The sequence below is a fragment of the Drosophila willistoni genome (genome assembly GCF_018902025.1).
Source record: "Drosophila willistoni isolate 14030-0811.24 chromosome 2L unlocalized genomic scaffold, UCI_dwil_1.1 Seg168, whole genome shotgun sequence".
NCBI lineage: Eukaryota > Metazoa > Arthropoda > Insecta > Diptera > Drosophilidae > Drosophila > Drosophila willistoni.
In genome coordinates, this window is record NW_025814047.1 from 7,464,901 (window position 1) to 7,491,735 (window position 26,835).

Sequence of the window (26,835 nt, forward strand, 5' to 3'; positions counted from 1 at the left end):
ACCTATTCAGTTGAACGAAAAAAAATCACTAATTTTGATACTCTCTCAGAAGATAAAATAAATATATTATAAATCAAATGTTTTTGAAAATCGTACTTCAGCGTATTACTCTAATATGATTTTAGAATTAAAGAAAAAAAAAATTATGTAAATCGGAATACTGGTTTAGGAATTATGGACAAATTCCTACCTCTGAGATCATGAACCTATTCAGTTGACCGGCAGTGTATAATATAGTCATATAATATAATCATTAACCATAGTAATTAACAGCTACATTAAGTTGTCAAATATTAGTTTTTATGACAATCGCGTTAAAAGTAACTAAGCACTTACGAGCAAATCTGTAACACCAATTTGCAGTCTTCAATTGGGTAGCTCATAACTCTTTTCAGAGTTATGCTAGACTGAATTCATTTGTCACTCTTTACCTCTATTGTCATACCACTAACCATAGAACACATAGATGGGACAAACGGGTACATGTCATAACGCCCAGTGTCATAAGGCCCTTGGGCCTTATGACACACATTTTGCGACATAAAGCCCACGGGCGCAATGACACTTTTAAATGTGACATAAAGCACGCCGGACTTTATTTCACTTTTTTATGGGCGTTATGACACGATTAAAGGGCAAACAATTACATTTTTTAAATATTTTATTGAATATTCTTCAATTGTGTCGTAGCGCCCTCGGGCGCTATTTCGTTTTTGGAGTGGGCGCTAGTTCACATTTAAAAGTGTCTTAGCGCCCATGGGCGCTAAGACACACATTTTTGCGACATAAAGCCCATGGGCCTTATGACACTGGGCGTTATGACATGTACCCGGGACAAACTCATGATTTTTTGATTGCAAACGCTAGCCTAGTCATGGAACCCCAGAGAACTTCGGGAAAACCCGAACGCTCTCACTCTCAATGAGAGCGTAAAATGGGGAGAGGGCAAAGCAGCTACGAAAAAATTTCAGTCTAGCACAGACTACCGAACGACGAAGGCAGGCCTACGTCGCTTGTGATTTCGTTCTGTCTATGTATGTGTACACTAGTCGGTACATGCTCAGGCTTCGTAGTGTGTGTGTGACGTGAAGTTGTACAACATCGCATTTCAATAGCTCGCTCGACCAAAATTTTTAATTTTCGACAAAACAGCGACAATGTGAATAGGATATGCCCCTGTGGAAAGAATATCAAGAAATATTGGCATCAGCTACGTATGTATCCCGGTGGCTGTGCCGATAGAGTGTTTGCTTGGCAATAGGAATGTCGCTGGTTCGAATCCCAACTCGATTATCGTTAACGAAGTTTTTTTTTGTCTATTTTTTTTATTTATATAAATATAAATATAAATCGTCGGCTTAATTAAGGTTTTTTCTATTTTATAATATTGTTTTATTTTTATTGATTTATTGTTTCTTTATTTTTTGCTTAATTTACTTTTTTATTCTATTTTTATTAAAAAATAGAAAAAAAACCTTATTGGTCGGTTTCGAAATGGGAATCGAACCAGGGACATTCCCAAAGACACATCACGAAGCGAACACTCTATCGGTACAGCCACCGGGATACATACGAAGCAGATGGCAATATTTCTTGATATTCTTTCCACAGGGGCATATCCTATTCACATTGTCGCTGTTTTGTCGAAAATTAAAAATTTTGGTCGAGCGAGCTATTGAAATGCGATGTTGTACAACTTCACGTCACACACACACTACGAAGCCTGAGCATGTACCGACTAGTGTACACATACATAGACAGAACGAAATCACAAGCGACGTAGGCCTGCCTTCGTCGTTCGGTAGTCTGTGCTAGACTGAAATTTTTTCGTAGCTGCTTTGCCCTCTCCCCATTTTACGCTCTCATTGAGAGTGAGAGCGTTCGGGTTTTCCCGAAGTTCTCTGGGGTTCCATGACTAGGCTAGCGTTTGCAATCAAAAAATCATGAGTTTGTCCCATCTATGTGTTCTATGGTTAGTGGTCATACGTTAGAAGTCATTTAGTCATCCAGAAGAGAAATGCTAAACCAAGTTGCAAGAAAATCCAAAAGTTACAGTTTTGCACTATTTTTTATAGGTTGTAAGTGTTTTTATAATTATACCATACACCCATAAGGTGAAATGGTATATTAAAGTCGATAAAATGTATGTAACAGGCAATAAAAAAATATATATATTCTTGATCAGCATCTACAGCCGAGTCAAACTAGCCTTGACGGTCTGTCTCTTAGTAAATGCGCACATTTTTTATGTGTAAAGATTTTGCCATGCACCTTTCCGCTCCCGTAATTTGAAAAAACTCGATTATGTCCCGTAATTTTCTACCTTGTGAATAAAAAGCCCAATATTCATTCGTTGAATTCAAAATATGAACTGATTTTATTTACAAAAGTACGGAATTTATATAGGGAATCTTGATTCTAGAAGGTAACAATTGTTATACCATACACCCATAGGGTGAAATGGTATATTAAAGTCGCCAAAATGTATGTAACAGGCAGAAGGAAGCATCTCCGACCCCACAAAGTATATATATTCTTGATCAGGATCAACAACCGAGTCGATCTAGCCATGTCCGTCTGTCCGTCCGTCTGTCCGTATGAACACCTAGATCTCGGAGACTGTAAGAACTAGAGCCACCAAATTTGGTATGTAGACTCGTGTAGTATGTAGAGTGATCAAGTTTATTTCAAATTTTTGCCACGCCCCTTTCCGCCCCCGCAATTTAAAAAAAGCGTTTATCTCAAAAACTATTCCAGCTAGAGCCACCATATTTGGTATGTATATTCGCTTAGTAAATGCACACATTTTGTATGTGTGAAAATTTTGCCACGCCCTTTTCCGCTCCCGTAATTTCAAAAACTTGATTATCTCCCGTATTTTTTTACCTTTTTCAACCAAATTTGGCACACTTAAATTTAATACTAATATCTAGCAAAATACCAAATTTGACCAAAATCGGACAGAAAACAGTCGAGTTATGCATATAAACGTTTTTCCATAAGGCCGGAGTTGGCCGTTGGCTGGTGGGGGCGCTAGGGTGTCGTATGATTGAGTGAGCGAGATACTAAGATATGCTTGTAAGAAGCATGTGAAAATGCATTTGTTTAATAAAGTTGAAATATTTGCTTTACTGGTGTATGGTATACCTAAGTCGGCGAGACGACTTACTTACTTCATTTTTAGAAGATCTTATTCTAGTACAACTCAAACCCACGAATTTGGGGGTTGAAAAATTATTATTATTTTGGGTTAGTTAAGAACTACAAGTGTTTTTCCACAACGGGTGTGGCTGATTGTAATCCTAGTCATATGCTAGGTAGTTGTTTGTGTATTACATTACATTTTCTTTAGTGCATGTGATTTGGTGAAGCCGCTTCAGATCAATACGATGTTTATTCTTAAACACTAATATCCAGCAAAACGCAAAATTTGATCAAATTCGGAAAAAAAATAGACAAGTTATGCATAGAAACGTTTTTCCATACGAGCGGAGTTGTCCGTTGGCTGGTGTCGGCGCTAGTGTGCTCAAATGCTTGGGTGAGCGAGATAGTAAGTAGATAGTAGTAAAAAACATTTGAGCAGAATTTTTTAAAAATACCTAAATTCTTTTGTTATTTTAAATTTGAAATATTTGTTTTACTGATGTATAGTATACCTAACTCGGCGAGACGATTTACTTACTTCATTTTTATACCCTTACAGAGGGTATAATAAAATTGGTCAGATGTTTGTAACGCACAGAAGGAGACGTTTCCGACCCAATAAAGTATATATATTCTTGATCAGCATGAGAAGCTGAGTTGATATATGTAGCCATGTCCGTCCGTTCGTCCGTCTGTGTGTATGCGTTTTACTCAGCCGTCTTAAGAGCTATCGGGCTGAAATTTTTTTTCGGTGCTTTTTATTACCCGGGAAAAAAAAAGTATGAAAACTATCGGGATCGGACCCCTATATCATATAGCTCTAGAAGAACTAGAACAAACATTTTCATAAAAATTGGAGTATCGCTATGAAACTTACATATGTGATAATATTGGATATAAAACCCCAGATCCCAAAATGTGATCGGATAAATATAACACAAGTTACAGTCAATATAATAATCGGCTCTGCTCCCAGCTCTGCCGGCAGCGCTGCTTGCTGTCTACTACGTCTTTCGTCATCAACAGAGTACATGCATACACACACAGACGCAACGCTATATAAACTATATGTGTATGCGTGCGTTGCTTTGCTTTGGGAATGAGGGAAGAAGAAGAACAAATTGTAAAATAGAGAGTAAAATTGTTTTGTTTGTATATTGATGAATTCAGTTGCAGAAAACAAATTTTGAACATGTAAAATTATTATTACCAAGGACTGCAAGGGTATATAAACTTCGGCATAGCCGATGTTAGCTTCTTTGATATTTTTATTATACAATATCCAATTCGACATATGTCAATAGCATATTCATATAAAGTTCCAGTGGATTAGCCTACCATATATTCCATATATTTACTTAACATTTAAAAAACACTATGCTAAAATCAAATACATTCTCTGCTTCTTCAATGTTTTTATTCACATATTGGTCCAAATATGATTTAAAAATTGCTTTATCAACGCCAGGACATACATATGTTTTACCCCATTTTCGGATAGGAACAAAAATTTAATTCACATTCTAGTACTATGACTATAGATTTTTATAGCTTAATGTGCTTGGCAAGAAGGTGCTGCCTTATTTGGGAGCGGTAAAAAAACCGGACTTTAACTGATAATGGGCACAAATTAAGCCTTACCTAAGCGATTTCGACAGCATCACCAAGCTAATTGATGGGTCAAGTTTCATTAATTGCACATTTTTTGGCTTTACCATCAAAGTATAACTTTTACAATCCTTTGAAAATTGTGTATTAAGTTCGTCTAAAGTCATTTTAGAGATACTACCCATATCAATTTTTATTGAGCTGCTAATAAGAGTCAGCGATTTGACCAATTGTTCACTTATATTATTTCGACTAAGCCGTTCAAAATTGTCGAAGTGGGCGTAGGAAGTACCTCCATTCGTATGTACTCGATCAATGTACACTTCATATTGCAGCGTTTCGAAAAGACCTCTATCATCCATATGAGTTTGACCTGGAAATCTACCATAACGACATATTACTATCCATCCGGGACCAGCTATATCATTTTCAATCACAAGCGTTCTGTCACTATACCAAAGAAATCGTTTCCGTTCTTTGACTGCTGTCTCGTTTGTTTTTATTTTTTCTTCCAGTTCTTTTATTTTCATCTCGTAACTCTTTATAAGAACATCATTTTCATTTACTGCCGCCGCCAATCGATCCTCCACTTGCTGATTTTGAGCTTCGAGACTCTTGATCAATGAGAACGATTCCTGTAGAAGAGTGTTCGCCTCTTTCAGTTGATTATCGTACTTCAATGTAATTTCTGTGTAACTTTTATCATCAGAGTTCTTGTTTAATGCCATGATAAGATTGTCAATTTGCCGATCTTTCAATTTAATTGTGTTAGCTGCTTGCTGCAATATGGATCTAATTTTTTGATAACAATTTCCCTCGCACTGAACGTTTATTAAGTCGAACCCATCGACTATCTAAAATATATTACTTATTAATGAGCTTTTACATATGCTAAGTATGTATACTTACCAAACTGATCTCAGATTCGTCCGTCTTGGACTCTTCCGAAGAAACCTCCAGATTGGCTACGGTCCGATTTTCCATTAGCTTCAAACCAAATAATTTTCTATGAAAAACGTCAGCTCGTGACACCTGCCAACTTTACACTGTCATATTTGCTGCGTCTTGTACACTTTAACCTTAAATGTATTGCTTATCACCAATAAGTATACGTTATCTGGATAGGAAAGAAAAAGATAAGTAAGTCGCATTAACTTTATTAGGTAAATGATTTTAACAAAAATAAAATAAAGTAAATCGAATCGTTTGAAATCGTATTTCAAATTTCGAGAACGAAATGTAAGTCTATTATATTGTTTGAGGGAATTTGCTATCTCGCTCACTTTTACCAACAAATGGAACAGTGGGAAATGGGCGTTGAATAATTTTAAATAATCATAATCTGCGGGAATACTGAACAAATCTAAGTAACGAATTTGGTGACTTTTGCTGTGTTAGTTTTCGAGAAAATCAGTGTTATTAAATTTGCGAGGGCAGAAGTGGGCGTGGCATAATCTGCCACGAGCCTCTTATAGTCTTCGAGATATAGGTATTTATACGGAAGAACAAGACTACATCTTCTCGGCTGTTGATGCTGATTAAGAATATATATGTTTACTTTATGAGGTCGGATAAGCTTTTTTCTGAATGCTATATACATTTTCAGTATACCCTATGGGTGCATGGTATGAAAAGACCTATGTACATTCAAATGTAAAAAAAAAAAAATTTTCATGGTGCATGGTATACCGAAGTCGGCGAGACAACTTACTTTATTCGTGTTGTATATGTACAAATCAAATGTCATTTATTGTGCACATACCAATCGTAAAACCTTTCTCATTTTAACAGTTTTCTGGTTGACTTTAAGTGAATTGCGCAATGTTCCATTTTAGAGTTTTAGAGAGACCAAAATTACTTAGTTGAACCTTTGTCTCTCAGGCCTAAATTCCCGAATTCACTGTTAATAATAATAATCATTTTTAATTAGAAATTGTCATATAAACAAATGTTTTTTAGTTACCTAAACTGCATGGACCATTTCAAAAACTTTTACTTTGTAGAAAATCTGAAAATTTGGAGGTAGGTCTATGTTTTGTTCTGGTACCTGTCGTCCTTTATAGAATTTTAAAACTAAATACATACCCAATCGATCCAATAACAAATAAAAATATTTTGACAATTCAAAATTTCGACTTTGGCTTAAACTTTCTCAAATATGCCCACATAAGTCTTCACTACGGATTGTATTATAAAGTGTAATAAAATTAATCAAGATATGGTCAAATCAGAATCTCATTCTGAAATCCGAACACAAAGAATGGGCACGTTGACTTCAATTCGTCAACCTTTTGTAGAATAGTGCGTTTGCATATTTGGCTTAATTTTGTTTTCTTTGTTGTCTACCATTAAAAAATCAATAAAACTTTGATTTGTATTAGAATAAGTTTGGCCAAAATGAACTTTACCTTGGATGTATGTATAAAATCGATCGCGTTTGGAACGACTCAATTTAGTCGCAAATCAGAACGACACACACAATGTTCTACGGCAAAGTGTTTCTATGGATTTTAATTTATGGACCAACGATTTGGCTAGAATCATCTGGAAACGAGCTCACACATCGGATACCAGTTTGGAATATTCAAGATGTTTTCTCACACATAGCCAGATTGCCCGAAAAGCAGACAATTGTTAAGCACAAAAAGAAGAAAGTAAAGAGTACACCGCAACCGGATAAGGAATGGCCATACCCCTACTATCCATCTCCTCCACTGACACCGCTGCCATTGCCCCCTCCGTATCATCATTATCACCATCATCATCATCCGCATACAACGACAAAGCCAACGACCAAGGAGCCAGTAACAAATCCCCCAGATACGGATTTATGCGAAATGTATCCCCATCTACCGATATGCACAACGGCACCGAAACCCATAACCCCCCCGCCGGAACCAGATTGCACCCTTGATCCAAATCTACCATCATGCACGACGAAAAAGCCCCCGGAATCAGATTGTGATCTCGATCCCACTCTGCCAACATGTACAACACCCGATATATGTGAAATGTATCCTCAACTGCCCAGCTGTGCAATAAAAAAACCACCAATCAGAATAACCACTGCGAATCGTGAAGAAAACTTAAATTTTTCAATCGAATCGGAGCCGCAGCCTCTGCTCTCGCTCTGCGATCGCTATCCCGGTGTCTGCAAGCGGGCGGACGAGGCTCAATTCATAGGTCTGAAGGACGAGCAGGGATACCCGTTGATATTGATAGCACCCGGGTCAGCGTCAAGTGCTGGACGATCAACTTTTGGTTCCCGGTTGAAGTTTGAAAGGCGACCTACTCCAAGACGCAAGGTCTGAATAGGGCTAACGAGTTGCAGAAAGAACCTTTGATAGAACAATGAATGAAATACAATTGCTAAAAACGATAAACAACTCTTGATTTTCAACTTGGCCTGGGGGGACCATCATGGTCAATCCACATTGTCGGTCGTGTGCCCATTATGATCCATCTCTATAAAAATATTTGTTTTGACCAGATTTTTGCTTAGTTTTGGATCATGGCGTTTGGCATCAACATTCGAATCTTTCTCTTGCTGGTTATGGTCGTTCATTCAACCTGGTCACAGGTTGGCGACAATTCACTAAGATTACATATACCTGTTTGGGATATAACCGATCTTTATTCCCGTTTATCGAGTGCACTTCATCATCCACCAGAAAATCCTACAACATCGCCGCCTGAACAGCAATTTGATGCAGCCGTCTTGGCGAATTATTACAATAATTTCTGGCAGAGTGTCGAGAATAAGAAGCAGCAGTTGGGTTTGTGGTCAGATTCAAATGCGGGTGAGGTAATACCTGTGGAGCCGGTGCCACTACCGCTTCCTCCACTCCCGCTACAGCCGCTACCCCCGTATCGACCACAAAGACCTTTACGACCCTTGAGACCCAATCGACCGAGACCCAGACCAACTAGGAGACCAACAAGAAGACCTACAACAACCCGGAGAACAACGACCACAACAGCAGCAGCCACAACAACAACGTCAACTACGGTCAAACCTACGACGATAACTACGACAACAACCAAGGCAACAACGACTTCCACAACAGCCGCTTCTTCCACTACTGAGTCCACATCTACAGAATCTACTTCAACGAATTCGAGTGTAGTTTCTACAACCACAGGATCGTCTACCACAGGATCGTCTACAACAGGATCGTCTACAACAGGATCCTCCACAACAGGATCGTCTACATCAGGTTACTCAACAACAGGTACCATAATAGTTAGCTCTCGAACGACTCAATCACCATATTCCACAGAAGCGACCACTGTCAATCCTATCTGCAATCTGTTTCCCCATCTGCCCATCTGCACTTCATCCTCCTCGTCGAGTCGTCTGCATTTCCAAGAGCACAATTCTACAACGATACCCACGGTCCTTAGCCAGGTCGATACATTCACTAGTCAACTGCATCCAGAGCAACAATTGAGTCTCCAATCTTCGCCATATCCCATGACCTCGCTCTGTTACAATTATCCGAGGCTCTGCGCCCACCCGGAAGAGGCGCAATATGTGCGTTTGTCCGATGGCCATGGCAGACCCATGCTTTTGATAGTGCCCGATCGAATGAGTTACAACAAATACAACATGCCCGAGACAACAACGCCGAGAACCACCGCCAACAACAACTACAACAACAACAGACCCAACAATATGAGATTGAGACCCTATAGACCCACACCTCGACCAGCTTGGCAGAGACCACAACGCAAACACAATTATCTCAAAAAGATGCCCAAGTGGAAATTATAGAAATAAGCGTAAACTACATAAAAGTATTCCGATCCCGGTATACCCTGTAATATATGTATCTGAAAATCAAACAAACAAAAATAAAAGAATCTTTTTGATTACATTGTATATAATTTTTAATTATTGTCATAGAACGTGAAGCTTGTTGTAGGTCATGATTAAAGACAAAAGTAATTTAAGAGACTGCTCAACTAATCAACATATTGTCAGAGTGATAACTATTTTATGAAGATGTACGAGTCTTCAAGTATTCTAAGAGTCGGATGTGAAATTAATATATAAAATCGAATCGAATTTCTAATAATGCGGTCGTGATTTTGACATAATGATGACTACTTTATTATTGCTCTTACCTTTCCATTTGCTTTTCCCCTATATATGCCCAATTTGATTAATGGGCAACGGCAATTCAAATATGTGTATAATAAGAACTATTGTTTGACATTCATTTTGGCATGCCCAGAGCACATAATTTTTGGCAAACTGGTTTCCGTACCCATACCGAAGAGTTCAGTCGCCGTCGAGCTACAAACGCAGCTGGTAGCTGAAATTGAAATGTGTCTCGATTATTTCTTGTGTTTGGCATTGGTTTACCTCGTTGCATCGAGTCGAGGTCACGGGGATGAGGCATTTGCCGGACTGAAGCAAATACCAACACTGAATTTGACGCAAGTGACATTAATCGCCGAGAATGCCACTGCCAGATGTAATTTGATACCGAATCTCTGCAATTGGCAGTTGCATTTGTACGGAGGTCATGCATTCAGTGTGCCCCTGAAGCAAGAGGAGCAGAAGAAGGCAATGGAAAAGGAGATTATTAAACCTAAACCCACTCGAACAGTGTTCACCTTGTCTTTGCCAGATGACTCCAAGGAATTGCTTTTCTATGCCGATATTGAACCCAAATCCCGTGCCATGGAAAAGCGACGGAAAAGAAGACTCCGACCAAGACGACCAGCAACATTCCACTCTGTGGGCCAACGAAATGTCATTCTATGGCTGTTCAAATGAATGAATTTCCATGAGAATTAATATTTCAATAATTAATTTATTTTACGCATAACGAAATGGTTAACGCCATTATTAACGCTTCTGACCTGTTTTCAAGCGTGGAAGCCGTTCAACCAGTTTCAACTTTAACCTGTGACCGGTCGGTCGAGCGACCGAGCGACTGAGCGACTGAGCGAACTACCGGCCATGTCACGGTCGTCGTCTTGATGCCATTAAGCTGTCAGTAAACATTTTATTTGGCGTGAACTAAGCCATTCTCGCTTTCATTCTCAATCTCAGTTGTGCTTCTGATTCTCATTTACTATTTTCTGTATATTTAAATATTAATAAATGGCTTTTTAAATGCCCAGCTGAGTTATTGTTGTTGAGCAGCGGGCATGGTTGTATTTTAATTAAGTCGTCTTTGTTGACACAGCGGCTTAAAATCATCATTTTTTGGGAGGGAGGCAAAATTTGAATAAAAACACGAGAAATTCGGTCTCTTGGGTATGGTTCTAGCGAATGATTGGATTGGAAATGATAAATCACATCCCAAAGAAAAGCCATTGTGCATGATGACTACATTTAATCAAGACTTATCAAAATGTATTTTATTCTTTTCTTTTTTATTGCAAATTTGTTTTGTGATCGTTAAATCCAACACAGTTGCGATTGATTTCGAACGGAAATTCAATTCAACGCTCGCTAATCTAACCCAAACCCGAACCCAAACCCAAACCCAAACCCAAACCCATCCTCACCCGAAAACCATTTCCATTGGTTTCCTCTTTTCAGAAACCAAAACTTCTGGACATGCCCCCAGCACGTTCATCGTCATCGTCGGTAATGCTATCATAAATCGTATTCAAAAATGTTCTAATTTCCGCATATGGTAGTATCTGCCACCAATTTGTCGTAGTTTCAATTTCCTCCTTGGCTGGTCGCCGTTGAGAGCCCCGGCGTTTAGTTTTGGTCTTCGAACCCTTCCTTGCCGGACTGGCCACTGTGACTGCTGCTTCTGTAGGACGATGCGTGCTGATTTCCGGCGATTGTGTTGCCAATCCCATTCCTGGCTCCTTGACATGTGAGGACGATGGAGGGGATGGAGGGGATGATGATGGCGATGGCGATGATGGAGTTGCTAAAGCCGGTCTCAAGTTTGTTGCCATTGTTGTCTCAATTTCGTTTTGTGTTTTCGTTTTCATTGTCGTTGGCACTGTTGTCGTGGCTTTGGCTTTGCTCTGCTTTCGTTTGGACTTCATGCGAAGGGGTTTAGCTGTTGACTTCACTTCTCTATTATTGTCAGTTTGTTGACCATCATCAGTCTGCTTGAGCGGGGTCTCTGTGGGCATGCTTTCCTGCAACTTCATTTCCATCACAGTCTCCACAGTGTTAATTTCGATATTTTCATTAGTTTTAGCTGAAGAACTCTCTGTTGTCGTAGAATCTGTGGTTGCAGTCTTCCCCGCTTCTGGCAAAGGCAATTTAACTTTCAATGGTTCGTCCTGTAGCTTAATATTGTCCCGCACTGGCTTGCCATCGGCCAGTGTATTCAATTTCACTATTTTCTTTGAGCCTACATTTTGTGAGAGAAACTCGTTGGAGTATAAATTTGCTCGAACAGTGCTTAAACTGGAATTAGTGTCTGCTTCAATTGTCTCGTCTAGATTCCTGTAATGTGATTTTTGCATTGTCGAGCGGCTGCTGTGGGAAAGTTGCTCTAACAGTTGAACCATTGGCAAAACTTTGCCCCCCTCTTGACGGGCCAAGTTCATTCTGGGCTTATTAAATGCATACAGATCCACATTGAAGGTTCCTCGTACTGGGGCCCGTTTCCAATGCCTGGGCAAGGATTGAGCTAAATCAATGGAAAACAATAACTTTCACTTGCATTCGATTCCAATCAAAACTTTATCTTACCGGCCACAATAATCGCTAGTAACTGTATTAGGAATAAGAGCTGCCTCATGATCGCCGTAGAACATATTTTAGGCGTTGCCTCTGTCAACAACTAAACCGATTTTGGAACACTCAAGCAATTTTATTGCCATTCAATTTGGGTCACTCACAAACTAATTTGCATCAGATGGAAAAAATATATATAGAATAGACTATTACAATATTTAGATACAGTAAGCCTAAGTTATAGTGGCCACTAATCAATCACTTTCCCCTTGACATGTCAACGTAAACTAGGAGATTTCGTTTGAATAAAAAAGCTTTATTTTAAAGGTAATTCAAAATGTATTCCCATACAAGCTTCGGTTTGTGCACTCAATTTCAATATTTTGCAATATTTCGAAAATTAACTGAAGAAAATATATTTACAAATACATACATATATCTGTTATTAACAAGCCTAAAAAGGAATACTTAATTCGTATTCAATTCAGTCTACTCGTCCCACGTTAGTTCTAGCCATGGTTTACTGTGATTGAGAACTGGTTTCTCCCGTGCACGAATTCAGATAACGGCACATGTCTGGGCCACACAATGGCCAACAGATTCGCCAGCTAATGCCACCAATGCTAATGTGTTGCCCCATAAAAAATTTATTGTATTTGATGGCAAAATGCTTCTGACCTGGCCGGCACCCTTGACCAAAACAAAAACAAAAAAGCAAATCACAAACAAAATGTCAATTTATTTATGCACCGAACAGCGAAAGTTGAAATTTTATTTTAATTAACATATCAATAAAGAGATGCCAAACAAGAGACACTTAATGGAAAGTAACTAAATAACTTTGTTGAAATTCTAAAGAATAAATCTATATGTAAATGCTTATGGCTAGGTAAAAGTTCCAAAGGGTCAAAACAAATTCCAATATCAATTTTGATCTTGGAAACATGTCAAAACACAGCACTCGAGATGAAAAAAGAAAAAAAGGAAAAGTCAACAAAGGAACTGACAGTTTGCAGTGGGAGTGCTCTAGACGGACAGCCGGAGAATGGGATGGACCTGATGATGTCCACTCGACAAAGATTTATGAAAACTGTTGACATTCAGTTCTTCGAACCGTAAACAGTGAGCTAAGTTCAGTAGAGCCAAGGCAAGTAGCGAAATTTTTGCATTCCGAGAGTGCTAACAAAAAAAATAAAACAAGAATGAAGAGAGAAGGAAAAATCTACCACAAAAAATGGGAAAAAAAACCAAGTAGTGAAAATGACACATAGAGACAAAGGCAATTGAGGCAACTGGAGCAAGACAAGAATGCAAAAAGGCAAAACGTTAAGATAGATTGAAGACAAAATTGAAAAAGGCCCACAATGAGCTTCATAAAATTGAAACTCCTTTTAAAACTTCAAATTGCCATTGACTGTATTTTGAAAGAAAATAAAATCTAGGAGTAAATCTAGTCAAACTCCAATTTTCGATTAGATTTTATGATAATTCTTTAATGATTATTTGTTTTGAAAAACTCTTTGGTTGGGCTTTCTCCTTAAAAATATTTTGAAGCAGCTTATATTAGTTTATTAAGGATTGGAGTCTGTAGTCCTCCTCTAGGAATAAGGACACAGAAGCCACATAAAAGATGCGCACTCTAAGAAAAATTATTGGGACCGCAAAGTACTTTCGAAGAGACCTTGACTAAGATTAGGCTCGAAAATTCTACAAAATTTATAGCGCACCCAAAAGAGCTTGCAAAGTTAATAATCGAACTAAGAAGAAATGGAAGACCACCTTTTGAAGATTGAACAAACAAACTTAAAACCAAAATAAGTCATAAAGAATATTATGTCAAGTATTGCTTAAAACCAAACAATTTAGTGGAAAACATTTAAGAATATAACAACGGAATGATGTCAACGCCGAAAAAAGAGTATAAACAAATTGGAATCCCCGAAATGGTGGCACTTAGAATAAGTACTTTTTAAGAAGAATTGTCGCCACCTAGATTCTAAGATTGGTAAATAAAATCAGTTCATATTTTGAATTCAACAAATGAAAATTAAGTTATTTTGCTTCTGCCTTGAAATCCTATTCATCACCTCAACAGTAAACTAACACCGCAGTACTTACACTATAGACTATATATAATTTTTGTGTTAAGCTCTAACACTAAGTTAATAGGCGGTTCGTTTTGCCATTGTGAATCGGGTTAAATGATTTTTTATAGTACACCCAAAAGTTGTGTAAATTCATTTAGGTATTTATTTAATGCCTCTTAAGAGTTTAGCTAAGCACTATAGACTTTAAGACCTTACGTCAGATTCATCTCACACCAAAGGACATCTTTTTTTGCATTATGTAAACGATGACATTGGCAACTATTTTATTTTATTTTTTGGTGCCTTGAATCTAATTTCTTAGCATTAAAGATGCAAAAATATGAGGTATTCCATTCCTTCCATGATTATAGCATGAGAATCGCAGAAACCTGACCTTGGAAATTTGAGCAGTTAGTCATCCTTTGGATATCATTAGCTTACTGACTGACTAATCGCTGACTTCTTTTTGGGTAGTTGAAAGAACAAATCACTTTGAAACTGCAAGATATACATTTCATTTTTCGCTTAATCTAGTTTTAATTCTGAACTGGTTGGGAATCTCTTGGGAAAATCATCCCTAGGCCTTTGATCTTGTATACATGGATCAATGGCTAAAATTCCGTATGGAGGGTTCCTGTCGTTATATTGGAAAAATGTGAAATAATACTGAAAGCGGCTTAATAATCCGCATAAGATGCTGTAAAGTAAAATTCATATCAAGACTGAAATTATCCACTCCAGTTGACTTGTCCTGGATCCTGGCTATATACGTATGTATTTACGTTATCATTGTCCTCGTCGTCTGGCGTTGAAGCTGTCAAGGTGACAATGCAAATAAGAAAAAGAGGATGAGGAAAATGAAACAGAGGGTGAATCGAGAAGGCGAGGACAAAGTGTGGACACAAAGAGAGGCAATTAAGGCAACTGTCGTCGTGGCCATCTTAATTAATCAGCAACACAACATGGACAATCGCATACAACTTTCTGATTGTGGGTCAACTTTCGAAAGAGGCTTATTGGGCATTATTTATTAAAATGCATAAATAACAGGGGTGAGTTGTGAGGAGTCGCAAGGTGAGTGAGGTGAGATGGGATAAGGAGCAAATGTGCAATTTTAAAGTTCTTTTTAATTTGTTTGTTTGTTTTTCAGCAGTTTGGTTTTTCTTTTTCATGCTCGATTGGATGCACACAATTTACTTTAGCACTCTCAGTCCGTCTTTGCATCTCTTGGCCATCTATCTATCTATTTAACTATCTATCTATTGCTTCTCTCCATCTCCTGTCATTCCTTTGTTATCTGTTTGAACTGCTTTTGACTGCTCATTTTCAGTTTGCAGATACTTTGTCCAATTTTTTATTTGACCATTTTATTTGTTGCACTCTCAAAAGAAAACGAAAATGATAGAACCAACCATGGTCCGATTTGCACTCGAATTCGCATTCGCATTCGCATTCACATTTCCATTCACATTCTCATTCGCATTCGCATTCACATTCAAATTCAGATTCAGTTCCACAGCGTTTGGCACATTTTCGTTTCGTTTAATTTGAATTTCTCTATGCAAATGCCGCGTGCAATGAACAAAAAACTACAATAAAACAGAAAATATACAAAAAATTCGAGCATATATATATATAGCTAAATATATATGGCAAAAAATTTCTCGTTAAATGTTCGTCTGTGCTAAATTGTTATTGCAATTTTCTTTATATAGAATTGTCCTTTTTTGTTTTTGCAATTTGCAGCCATCATGGTTCATTTGGCTGTCTTTGTGTCTCGTTTTGTTTGTGTCTTCATTTCGATTAAGAGAGTGTACCAGAGGGGTATCATGGCTATTGCGATAAGTTTAAGTATATTCGGGCATTTTTTTCGCTTGACAAACTCGAACGGGTCTAAACAAAGTTCTGGCTTGACTAATTGATATGCCTAATCCAATGGAAGTCGAATAAAACCAAACGACCATAAACTCTTTATCTATCCGCTCTCCCATCGTAGGCAGTGAGTCTGATTAGTTGTTATAGGAGCCTCTTTGCATGCCACAGACAAACGACATTTTGATTTAGTGCAACAACATTTGTGGGCTGAATAAACACAGCAAATGGCGTACTATACACACACATACATATATACATATATATGTATATACAATAATAAAATAAAACAAAAGCGAAACCAAAAATGCAGGCGGCAGTTTTATGGCACACATAAAAATCTTCTCAATCCCCAAAAACCAAACCCAATTCTGATACCATTCCGAGAGTCCTACCCCAAATCTAGCTGGCTAGATCTCAGGCTTACGCTGACTGAATGTCAATGAGTCATGACAAAAGATGGGTAGGACCGCCCCTCTTAGTCTCTCTCTCTCGCACACTCATTCTTTTCTTCTTCCTCTTTCTCAAGATTGCTTAGGCGTTGGATTTGGCCAGAAGTGTAGTCCTATTGTTGTAGAACTTGTTGAACTTCTTCAATATGCAAATCTCGCCAATTTTTGGCATAAGTAGCAAGCAAAATGCCACGCTAAGCCGACCACCAAAAAAAAAAAAAAGGAAAGAAAACCGAAAACTTTAAGTTCATTTAACTTATTTTTTGCAATCATCCATGCTGGAGGACGCAATACAATAGCAGCAGGACGCAGGACATGACTAAAGTCTTGTCAAGGCAATTTATGATTTATGAACAGCAAAGGAAAGTCAATTCAGCGCTATGGCTCCTCAATACCCTACCTCAACAGAGTACATCCATTTTAAAAAGTAAAAGAGGTATATTATATAGTATTTTAAAATTATTTTGATATCGAAATCGAAAAACCGCTCCTAAAAAGTTAAAATGTTATGATTTGAGCCAAACTTGTGAAATATTTTAAATCTTATATTCGATTGACCCTACAAAAGTAAGGAAACAATTGTCTTTTAATATTTATTATTTTTCTCCAAAACCTTGAAAGTTTGAATATTTTAATTATATCATCCATTTTTAAGATTCAATGGCTGATATTATCGAAATTTGAAATGTTCAGAGCTTGGGATTGGGAAAATCGGGAAATAAATATACACATCAAGACTAAATTATCAAGAAAATTATCTCTTAAAAACATAAATGTATAGTTAATAAATATAGTTAATTTTCTTTGAATTGAATTAAATTTCTAGTACTTACATCCCAATTTGTTTTGAATTTAACTTTGGGAAAAAAAAGGTAGATATATGAATATGAATCATGCATTTTTGAAATCTAATTGGGATATATTTTTACACACTGTGCATAGTTGTTCAACTTTAAATTAAAAAATATATTTAATATGAATTTGTGTGCTTGTTGTTAAAGAAATAATCCTCTATGTAGCCTAATCAAGTCGCCTAGATCAAACTTTTAAAGGGCATCATAAATCGCCCCACGCGCCGTAAATGGCTTGCAAACATCCACCCACTTAAGAGTCCTAGTCGAACCTAGCCCGAACCTTCATTCAAACCCTCTCGGACAGACACCATCGCAGCAATTATCTAAGCAAGTGAGCGTGTAATGGACTTTGGACCAGGCCAACAGCTTCAGTCAGCTTCAGGTTTTTGGCCACATTTTTCCCCTCTATGTTTCCTTGTTGCTTGCTGCCTGTATTGAAATTGACCATGATTTATGATTGGCTCTTCTTGGCTGGTGGCTGGTAGCGTTTTCTTTTCAATAAAACCGCTTCACTGTCTGTCCAGGCATTTAATTTTAATAGCCTTTTTTTTGAGGATGGCTCAAGTGAAGCGCTCGAAGCACAATGTAAACTATATGTTGTTCGAATGTAAGCTGTAAGATAATTTATGAAGTAGCATCCGAAATTTCCATATGCGAAATTTATGCAGTTACTACTACTACTATCAAATGCTAATGCATATTTATGGCAACTTAAATTCAATTGAGAATATACCGCCACACAGGGTGGGGCAAAGGGGAAAACCCGGGGCCGAAGCGAAATTTGTCTCCCCAATCAATCATAATTTGTATCTGTCAACGCGAGCTGCGACCGCGGCCATTGAGTGATGAAGTTGTCGCCACGAGAAACAACGAACAGTGAAGTATGACCAGCAGGAACAGCAGAGAAAGAGGAGCGAGCATCAGAGGATTTTAGAAAGGGACAAAAAGGCAACCAAAGTCAGCAACAAAAGCCACACACTGAACAGGGAACAATGACCATCAGTGGGTTGGAGTGGCAACAAACAATCAATTGGAGCGACGACATCCAGATACCTTGGATCATCTAAAAATATACTTCACTCAGCGAAAAACATTCAAGAACATATTGGCTCAATAATTCTCAACTGTTTAAAGCTTGAAAATTACTGAATTATGACTGAGGAAGCAAAAAATAATAATTAGTATCGAAAATGTAGTTCATAAATGCGTTTAAAGGACGAAATTTAAGATCATTTTAAATCATTTCGACTGTCTCATTTCCTGCAGTAAATATGGAAAATGACAATTCGGTGGGTAACAAAGGAGGCTACAAAATTTGACTTTGCATGGAACCACTGTGAGTTTGGTTTTCGTTCAGTTGTCTTTCTGAAATGAGTTCGGCCTCATGTTTGAAACACACACACACTCACACACACACACACACTCGCCATTGTCTCCGGGTGTGTCACCTGGCAATGGGTCATGGTTTTGGCTGATTTATCGTGACTTTTTCCCCCATTGAGCGTACTGCGAAAACAAAGAGCAAACGGCTCCAGTGTTGGGGCTTCTGCTGGAGGAACCAACAATGCTGACAAAACTTTGATGTGCTCCGAATTTGACAAATGTCTGACAAATCCTGTCAGCGCACCCACTCTAATACTGGGCTAATGAAGCTCAATTGCTGTTTAGGTCTCTCGTGCAGGCAAACAAACAAGACAAAAACCAAAAAACAAAAAAAAACACAGAAAAAAAACTGCCAGCTAAAAATCTTTGGCACGTGATGCCGCTTTCAGGTTTTTCCGCTGTACTTATTTTCTCCACTCCCACCCTCCACAATCTCCCGTCGTGTAATATTTCCTTTGTATATATGTATGTGCATTTAATATATTATTATTTTTTCACACACGTGTGCCCAAAAATTGTGGCGTTAATAACGATTAAATACGCCAGTCAACATTGACCTGAGGGGCTGCTGAACGCAAAAGGAATTGCCAGGATTTTTGTTATGCCTGGCACATACACGTTAAGGATGGTTCTTTGGGGTTTTCTGTTTTGTTTTTTTTTTGTGTCCTCATGCCTCCGCACCGAAAAGAAGTGAAACTTTCACTTCCATCATAGGCTGACAGTTTCAAATGGCCTGGTCAGCTGTGATTTGTGTCAAAACGTCGATGGACCCAAAACACTCTCAAGTGATCAGGGGCACTTCCCGTTCTCTGCCATCGAGCTATCCACCGACTCCTGTTCATCCTGTGTATCCTTGGATGGTTTCGTCCTCCTTTTACCCCTGCTTCTGCGCCTGTTCCCCGGCCATGCATCATTTTTCATGTTGCTGTCGCACAGCAACAGAACCCAAAAGTGAATGTGATTATTGATTGGTGTGGCACCTTTATGGCTTTGCCTGGCATCCAGATGAATCATTTATCTAAAAAGTCAAGAGCAGCTAGCTGGTTACTCCAAGTCCCTTTCCCTCTCCCTAGCTATCTTTCTGTCCGTGTGATAAGAGAATAACTATGTATGAATTCATGTTAAAGTGTAGTGTCTGCTGGAAGAGCGATGACACAAAAAAAAGTTGCTAGTTTTGACGTTTATGTGACATTTGATATCAATTTACCAAACAATTGGATTTTCAATTTTCGAATATTTGCAATCGATGCGTTTGCATGTCAATTAGGAATCTACATACATACACGTACATCTGCACATATGTATATATGTGTGTAGGTACTACAATGTATTGGTATAATCGCTGCGATGCCACGGAATATGCCCTGAATTCAAACACCCAACCAACAACCGCAGCATTTGGGACAACAGCAGAATTCACCGCAAATTATACAAATACGACAGCCCGGCGAAGTGCCGCCAATTTATTTCAATTGCAAATCCAAATTGATAACTCCTCCAAATAGGCAAAGCGATTGGCAAATTAATACCAGAAATATTTAACATTAATCAATACATTATAATTATAAAATTGCATCCATTACACCCAACCCCAATCCATTAACACGAGTAAAGTGTTTACGCCAAATGCTAAAATGGAATATTTTTGGTTTTCAGAGTTTCAATGAACTCCGATTTACACGTAGACCTACCTACATATATTATGTATACGCCTCGTCGACTAATTTACATTCGAATGTTCTACAGTTTTTGATTGATTACCTACTCTAATGGGTTTGTTTGGTTTTCAGCTTATTTTAAAATCAAAATATAATGCACGTTGCATTTTGACTGCAAATCCTTCTTCATGCCAATGTCATGCGAAATGTGCAACAGAAACACTAGAAGTAAACACTTTTGGTTCACTTTTTACTTTTCGGAAATAATGGCATAGGTCTTTATAGAGAGTTAGTATACCCTTTCCTTGGTATGAAACGTTTGTTACACGTGACATGAAATGGTATATGATAAGGTGATATACAAGGTAGAGAGCTGGATGAATGAGAGAAAAGTCAAAGTCAAATGAAACCATACGAATTGAATTCAAATGAATGAGTGACAACTACACAATGAAATGAATGAGTGTGAGTTAGTACTTGCCATATCTCTAAAAATACGTAACTCTGTTTAATGAAAGGAAATGAATTAAGTGTCAAAGCATAGAATTGTACTAAAGCACTCGAATCATTAGAAATATTCGAATTCACTCATTTTTGCTGGGATGTTTAAAAGCAACAAAAACTAATTGTTTTATCAAAAATGTAGGGAAAATAATAGCAAAATGGGGGCTATTAAAATTAAAATATGCTATACACCAAAAACTTTAGTACGCAGTTGTGGATTTGACAATTTGGGACAAATCTTGTAAAATCAAATTTTTCTAAATTAGATTCGTAATTGCCACGAACCGTGAAAACTTAAATAAGGCTATCTAATATATTAACAAAAAATCATATTCTCTAATCCATCATATACACGATGGATCTACCTTTTAATATTACTTCACTAGTTGGGAAAAAAAAAATTCTTCTCCATTTCTGTGGGGGTTTGAACCCGATAACAACAGTATTGTAGTCTGAGTAGGTCCCCACTGAGCTACTTGTCGTATAGTAATCACATATAATTTAAAAATATTCAATACAAATAAAAACTAAATACTAAACTAATGCATTCGAATCATAGCAACTCATTGACTCACTTTCTAACTCATTCAATTCGTTTTGTTTCGTTTGAATGTTGTGCGACTGATTTTTACGTCGCACACTCATTCACTTGAAGTCGATTTTCAAAGTCATTCAATTCATTCATTTGGTTTTGAATGTTGTTAGCTCGAATTGATTTTTCTATCATTCATGCAGCTCTCTAATACAAGGATATAGGTTTAACTAAATTCGTTCTGTTTACATTGATGTCTAAAAGCATTCTTATAAAATAAACGTATTTATATACATTCAGAATCATTAAATACATTCCTATAAAATGATTCCTTTCAATTATAATAAATTATGAATTTATTTATTTAAAAATTATCAAGTCATTTCGATTTTAAAAGTCCGTATCATAAATACACTCATCTAAAGACGACTTAAAATATGTGTCGATGATAAAGTGACAACTAATAGATAATAAGACATTTTGTCCTTTTTCTCCCATGTTCATATTGAAATTGATTTTATTAAACCGCTGCGTAAGTCAAAAGAAGATGTTGTGGATTTTAAAGGATGTTATCAGAGCAAAAGTCCCGCAGCATTGCGAGTCAGAGTTAAAGGAAATTGAAGGACGTCTAGAGGGTCTGCATGGTACCGATTCATAAGCCTGAGTCAATAACTCAATCAAGTTTATTTTATAGCCTCTTAAGTTACTATTGAGGGACATAAATAAGGAGCAGATTCTGAATTACTTGAGCCCAAATTGAAACAGGGTATTTCAAAGTCAGTTTTACTTCGTTTGCAGTGTTTCTCTTGTTGCCTACAACGTTTTAATTGGCACAATGAATGGAAATAAGAAAGACCCAGGAAATAAAACAGCTTTGCTTCAAATTTGTTGATGGAAATCGAAAATCCGTATGATTTTTTTAGCCAGGAAGCTTTGAACTTATCTATTGGGTCTTTAGGCCCATTGCCAATTGCAATATTTGTTCTGCCGCAAATGCTTTGAGAGAGGAGCCTAACATCAGAACACATTCTGCATTCGCCAGTCGAAGTTGTTGTTATGCGAAGACAAACATCTAACTGAAAGGGAGGTCCATTTGCCAAGTCGAAATGCAGGCAACATCTGCTGCCTGCAATTGGCCAAATATTTATTCCGTCTAGCCGCAGTTTTGCAAGAGAGAAACGAAGCAATGCAGTTGCAACTGAAAAATGGAAGACTGTGAGAGTAAGGGGCAAACATTAACTGCCATTTTAGGGTCGAACTCTGTCTTTTTTTGTTTTTGTGGTAGGCTCAAAAAATCTTAATTACGCGCTTTCTAAATTCAATTTTCCAAACCGAAAAAGAAACTTTTTCCAAGAAGCACTCAGCGTTTAATCCTCTTGGATTAAAGGTTAAAGGCTCGTGTCCTTCTACAGCAACTCAATGGATGTGGGCATGAATGTGTGTGTGTGTGTGTGTTGTGCTTAACAACTCATTCGCTTTGCTGTTAATGAAAGCGGCGATGCCTGCAGCAGCAGCAACATTCTTCCTGGAATCAAGAGCGGACTCCCCTCAACCCTAAGCTGCCAGAGAACACACAGAGGTGTGGGCCCTTTGGGTTAGCATCGATAGACTGGGCGAGTGAGCACGTTGCGGGCTGAGGGGGCTACCTTGTTGTATCTTTGTGCCTCAGCATAAATTCTCCAACGAAAATGGCGGAAGTAATATTTTTCATATCAGCATACGTTGAATGTGTGTGATATACAGATAGGTCTCTGCATCTTTGTGTGGGTGTGGGTGTGGGAGTGTGCCTGGATGGGTGGGTTGGTTGATAGGTTTGTTCTGTGAAAGGCATAGGGTATTAAATTGGTTTTTCAACCAGCCCTCGGGACCCCTTCTATTCCTCGTCCATAGACACACTTACAATTACAAATCCAACCAGTTGCCTGAGTTTAACCGATGATTGTTGCTGTAAGTGCTGCTGCTGCTGCCTCTTGCCGGAAGTGTGCCAATGTGTGTTTGTCCGCAAATGCCCAGCACTAGAACCATTTCTCAGTTCTTAGTTCCCCAGTTTCTTCTCTCGCTTTGCCGCACCAAATATGTAGTTATCCTTGTAAGTTTACGTAGAAGATATAGCCAGATAGATATACATAATATTTAGTGGCAGCTGTTGCAAACTTTTTGGGCGTACGCTGCGTATGCGTGTTACTTCATTGCCGCCGGCTAACTGGGCTCCACCACTGAGAGAACTTGCTTGGCTTTTTAAAGAAAATTAAAAAGAAAAGAACATAATCTGCATGAAAAGCCTAGAAAATCAAATATTAAAAGATACGAATTTGTCAATTTTGGTATATAGATTGATCTACTGTTTCCTACTTTTTGGCCTTTATTTAATTGGAATGACTAATATACAATTACAATCCTAGAGAAGGCAGTAGTAGCCCATGATGAAAAACTGCCTAGTGGCAGTTCGTAAAAAATCGTTGTACAATCGTACATCATTGTGCTTATCCTAAAGATGTCGAAAGCTTCTCAAGTGTTTATCAAACACTGTACTGACATCAACAAGACCATTACTCAATACACGCAGGAATCCAAATCGATTAGCGAAAGAGAATCCGCCACATTAAATGCCTACCTGAAGCAGAAATCGACGACAGTCTATAGACAAAGAACCCTTATCGATAGTTGAGTCTCATAAGCTAGATAGAGCACTAAATCTACTATAACACTTTCGGATTGATCAAATAGAATTTCGAGATAAGTCTGAAATCCAATCTGGAGTTGCTTTTAATAAAAGTGTCACCTATTCATTACCTTTTCTCAAGATGAGTTCTTAGACTAGGAATCAACAAGTGCCTTGAAGAGACATTTCTCCTCAGCAGTACAATCAACTTTTGCAGAAAGCGATCTCCTTTTTGGAAAATAGAAATTGCTGCCTTTTATTTTTTTCAAGTGTAAGATGAGCATACACTTTGGAGGCGAGGAAAGGACAACGACTTTGTCGACTTTTGTTGTTATTTATGCAACGGAAACGGGGAAGTTGGCTTCGTAACCGTTAGCCCAAAGAAGTTTCCTCTTTTCCAGTGTGTCTATGGCTACATATGTGTGTGTGTGTGTGTGTGTGTGTGTGAAGTCAGCATATGCGGAAGTTTTGGCACTTGCCCCAAACGGCAGCAGCCACATGCTGCTTTGATATGCATTTACCAGAGTAAAATGCTTATAAAACTGCCTGCATTTTCTACCCTAACCATGATTTATAGAGCATAATTTTAATTAAATAATGTCTTCTAAACATGAAATAGGTATGTGTGTGTGTGTGTGTGAGTGTCACTGTGTGTGCTAGAGCTGCTGGCAGCTAATTATTGATTTCTGCTTGTGGCAAAAGGCCTAAAAGCCTCTAGACCACAACAAATTTTACCTGCAAAAAATGTGAACATACTTTTTTTTCCTTCTTTCTGGTTGATTGTAGAAAATGTTGAATTTTCATAATTTATGATGCTGCCAGCCGGTCGGGCCTACGTATCAACATAAATAATACCAATCTATATGTATATAGTTAGTATGTAGATTTATACATACATATATAGTTGAACCCTTTTTTGCTCCTGCTTAATCAACATAATTTTTGGTCCCTTTCATAAGCGGTTTGATTTACACAGAGTATAATCATTAAAAAGGGCAGCAAATAAAAAACAATTTTTAAGTTGCTTCTACCTCAACACCCTCACACCAAACCCTTGGCTGACTTTTTCCCCCCTTTTCCCCCCCATTCCACCAAACTTGTTTATTTATTTACGGACTATATAGTATGTGGGAAAGGGTCAGTCAGTTGGGGTTTTCAAAATATATGAGCTTACATACATGTGGAGACGATTAGAGAGAAGAGCAGCTTCAATTTCGGTTGGACTGTTGGACTTCAACTTATTTTTTTCAGTTTTTTTTTTGTGTTTTGGTTTGGTTTTTTGGTTTGCGGCATCATTTACATAAATGCCATCAGTCCTAGACAGAGTAGCAAGTTGAACCCAACGATTATCCCTTTTTAATAGACTCATAAAACGGTTATTAACTTTGTTGCACACACACACTAACAAAGGGGGAGGAACAACACACACAACCGAAGAAAAGTATACAAAGTACTAGATTTTATTCCATTTGAAGGAACTCATTTTTGGCCAGAGCAAGAGTCCATTTATTATATGTTTTTGCATAGTTTGGTGCTTTTTTTTTGCAATGAATTTTCTTTTGTTGCTGTTGCCATTCGACGACCAGGAAAATATTTCCGAAAATTATATTTGACATTAATAAATGAGCGGATGCTGAAGCTAATGGTATGACTTGCCAATCCTGAGGAGGAGGGCAACAGTCCGATTTGGCCACATGATGCTTTTGCCAGTGGATGGCCGCCAATGCCAATGCCAATGCAAATTTCATGCAAATAAAACAAAAACGTAAAAAGAACTACAAAAAAAAAAAAAACACGAAAAACCAACTTTTGCAATGCTCCGACTACAATAAGTAAACATTGAGAATTGCTGATAATCGATTGGGTAGCAAAAATAACTTTAACAGGAGACTCGGGGTTAACTTTAATCACGCCGAAGTTTGTATACCCTTGCAAGTAATATTTCTTACACTTATTTTACCTATAGCCGTCAAAGGGAAAAAATCATTTACATTCTTTTTAAAGACTTATCGTAGAATGGCTCACAATCTTAGCCTGGAGCAATGCGGAGCATACAGCATGCGATTTTGACGACTATATAATATAGTTATACGATTTGTATCAAATTAGGTACAGTCATTAATATGTATAGAAATCCAACACTAATTAATTATTATGACTATAGCTTAGAAAACCACAAAGTTATTGAGAAAACTCACTGTTTGTCACTTTGCCGTTTGTATGGGAACTATATGATATAGTGGTCCGATTCACCCGATCCTGTGCAGAATAGAAAAGCTCACATGCAGATTTACAGCTCTGTATCTTTAACGGTCCAGGAGGATTTTGCCTTGATCCAGACGGACGGACGGACAAACAGGCGGACGGATGGGTATATCAACTTGTCTCGTTGTGCGGATCAAGAATATAT

General features: G+C 37.8%; 5 protein-coding genes across 5 annotated transcripts; 3 read left to right on the forward strand and 2 right to left on the reverse strand.

The window, feature by feature from the left end:
- Positions 1 to 4,545: 4,545 nt before the first annotated feature.
- LOC111519597 lies at positions 4,546 to 5,772 on the reverse strand. The gene is made up of 2 exons (XM_023181179.2): positions 5,662 to 5,772; positions 4,546 to 5,606 (listed from the first exon to the last, which is right to left on the reverse strand). The coding sequence occupies exons 1-2, from the start codon at positions 5,734 to 5,736 to the stop codon at positions 4,782 to 4,784; spliced, it is 900 nt and encodes a 299-aa protein (XP_023036947.1). The 5' UTR covers positions 5,737 to 5,772; the 3' UTR covers positions 4,546 to 4,781.
- Positions 5,773 to 7,232: 1,460 nt separating this feature from the next.
- Positions 7,233 to 8,063, forward strand: LOC6652506 (extensin). Its single transcript, XM_002074899.1, has one exon. It carries the CDS (start codon positions 7,233 to 7,235, stop codon positions 8,061 to 8,063), a length of 831 nt encoding a protein of 276 aa, XP_002074935.1.
- Positions 8,064 to 8,263: 200 nt separating this feature from the next.
- On the forward strand, positions 8,264 to 9,526 carry LOC124459841 (serine proteinase stubble-like). The gene has a single exon (XM_047009589.1). It carries the CDS (start codon positions 8,264 to 8,266, stop codon positions 9,524 to 9,526), a length of 1,263 nt encoding a protein of 420 aa, XP_046865545.1.
- A 555-nt stretch (positions 9,527 to 10,081) lies between these two features.
- Positions 10,082 to 10,537, forward strand: LOC124459842. Its single transcript, XM_047009590.1, has one exon. It carries the CDS (start codon positions 10,082 to 10,084, stop codon positions 10,535 to 10,537), a length of 456 nt encoding a protein of 151 aa, XP_046865546.1.
- A 770-nt stretch (positions 10,538 to 11,307) lies between these two features.
- LOC6652503 (proteoglycan 4) lies at positions 11,308 to 12,485 on the reverse strand. Its single transcript, XM_047009591.1, has 2 exons — positions 12,437 to 12,485; positions 11,308 to 12,374 (listed from the first exon to the last, which is right to left on the reverse strand). The coding sequence occupies exons 1-2, from the start codon at positions 12,483 to 12,485 to the stop codon at positions 11,308 to 11,310; spliced, it is 1,116 nt and encodes a 371-aa protein (XP_046865547.1).
- Between the last annotated feature and the right edge of the window lie 14,350 nt (positions 12,486 to 26,835).

Bases quoted from the DNA above. Each gene is read 5' to 3' on its own strand.
- LOC124459842 (XM_047009590.1), top strand. From the start codon at position 10,082: ATGTGTCTCGATTATTTCTTGTGTTTGGCATTGGTTTACCTCGTTGCA.
- LOC124459841 (XM_047009589.1), top strand. From the start codon at position 8,264: ATGGCGTTTGGCATCAACATTCGAATCTTTCTCTTGCTGGTTATGGTC.
- LOC111519597 (XM_023181179.2), bottom strand. From the start codon at position 5,736: ATGGAAAATCGGACCGTAGCCAATCTGGAGGTTTCTTCGGAAGAGTCC. The intron at 5,607-5,661 runs GTAAGTATACAT...AATATATTTTAG, and splicing joins ACGAATCTGAGATCAGTTTG to ATAGTCGATGGGTTCGACTT.
- LOC6652503 (XM_047009591.1), bottom strand. From the start codon at position 12,485: ATGAGGCAGCTCTTATTCCTAATACAGTTACTAGCGATTATTGTGGCC. The intron at 12,375-12,436 runs GTAAGATAAAGT...CCATTGATTTAG, and splicing joins ACTAGCGATTATTGTGGCCG to CTCAATCCTTGCCCAGGCAT.
- LOC6652506 (XM_002074899.1), top strand. From the start codon at position 7,233: ATGTTCTACGGCAAAGTGTTTCTATGGATTTTAATTTATGGACCAACG.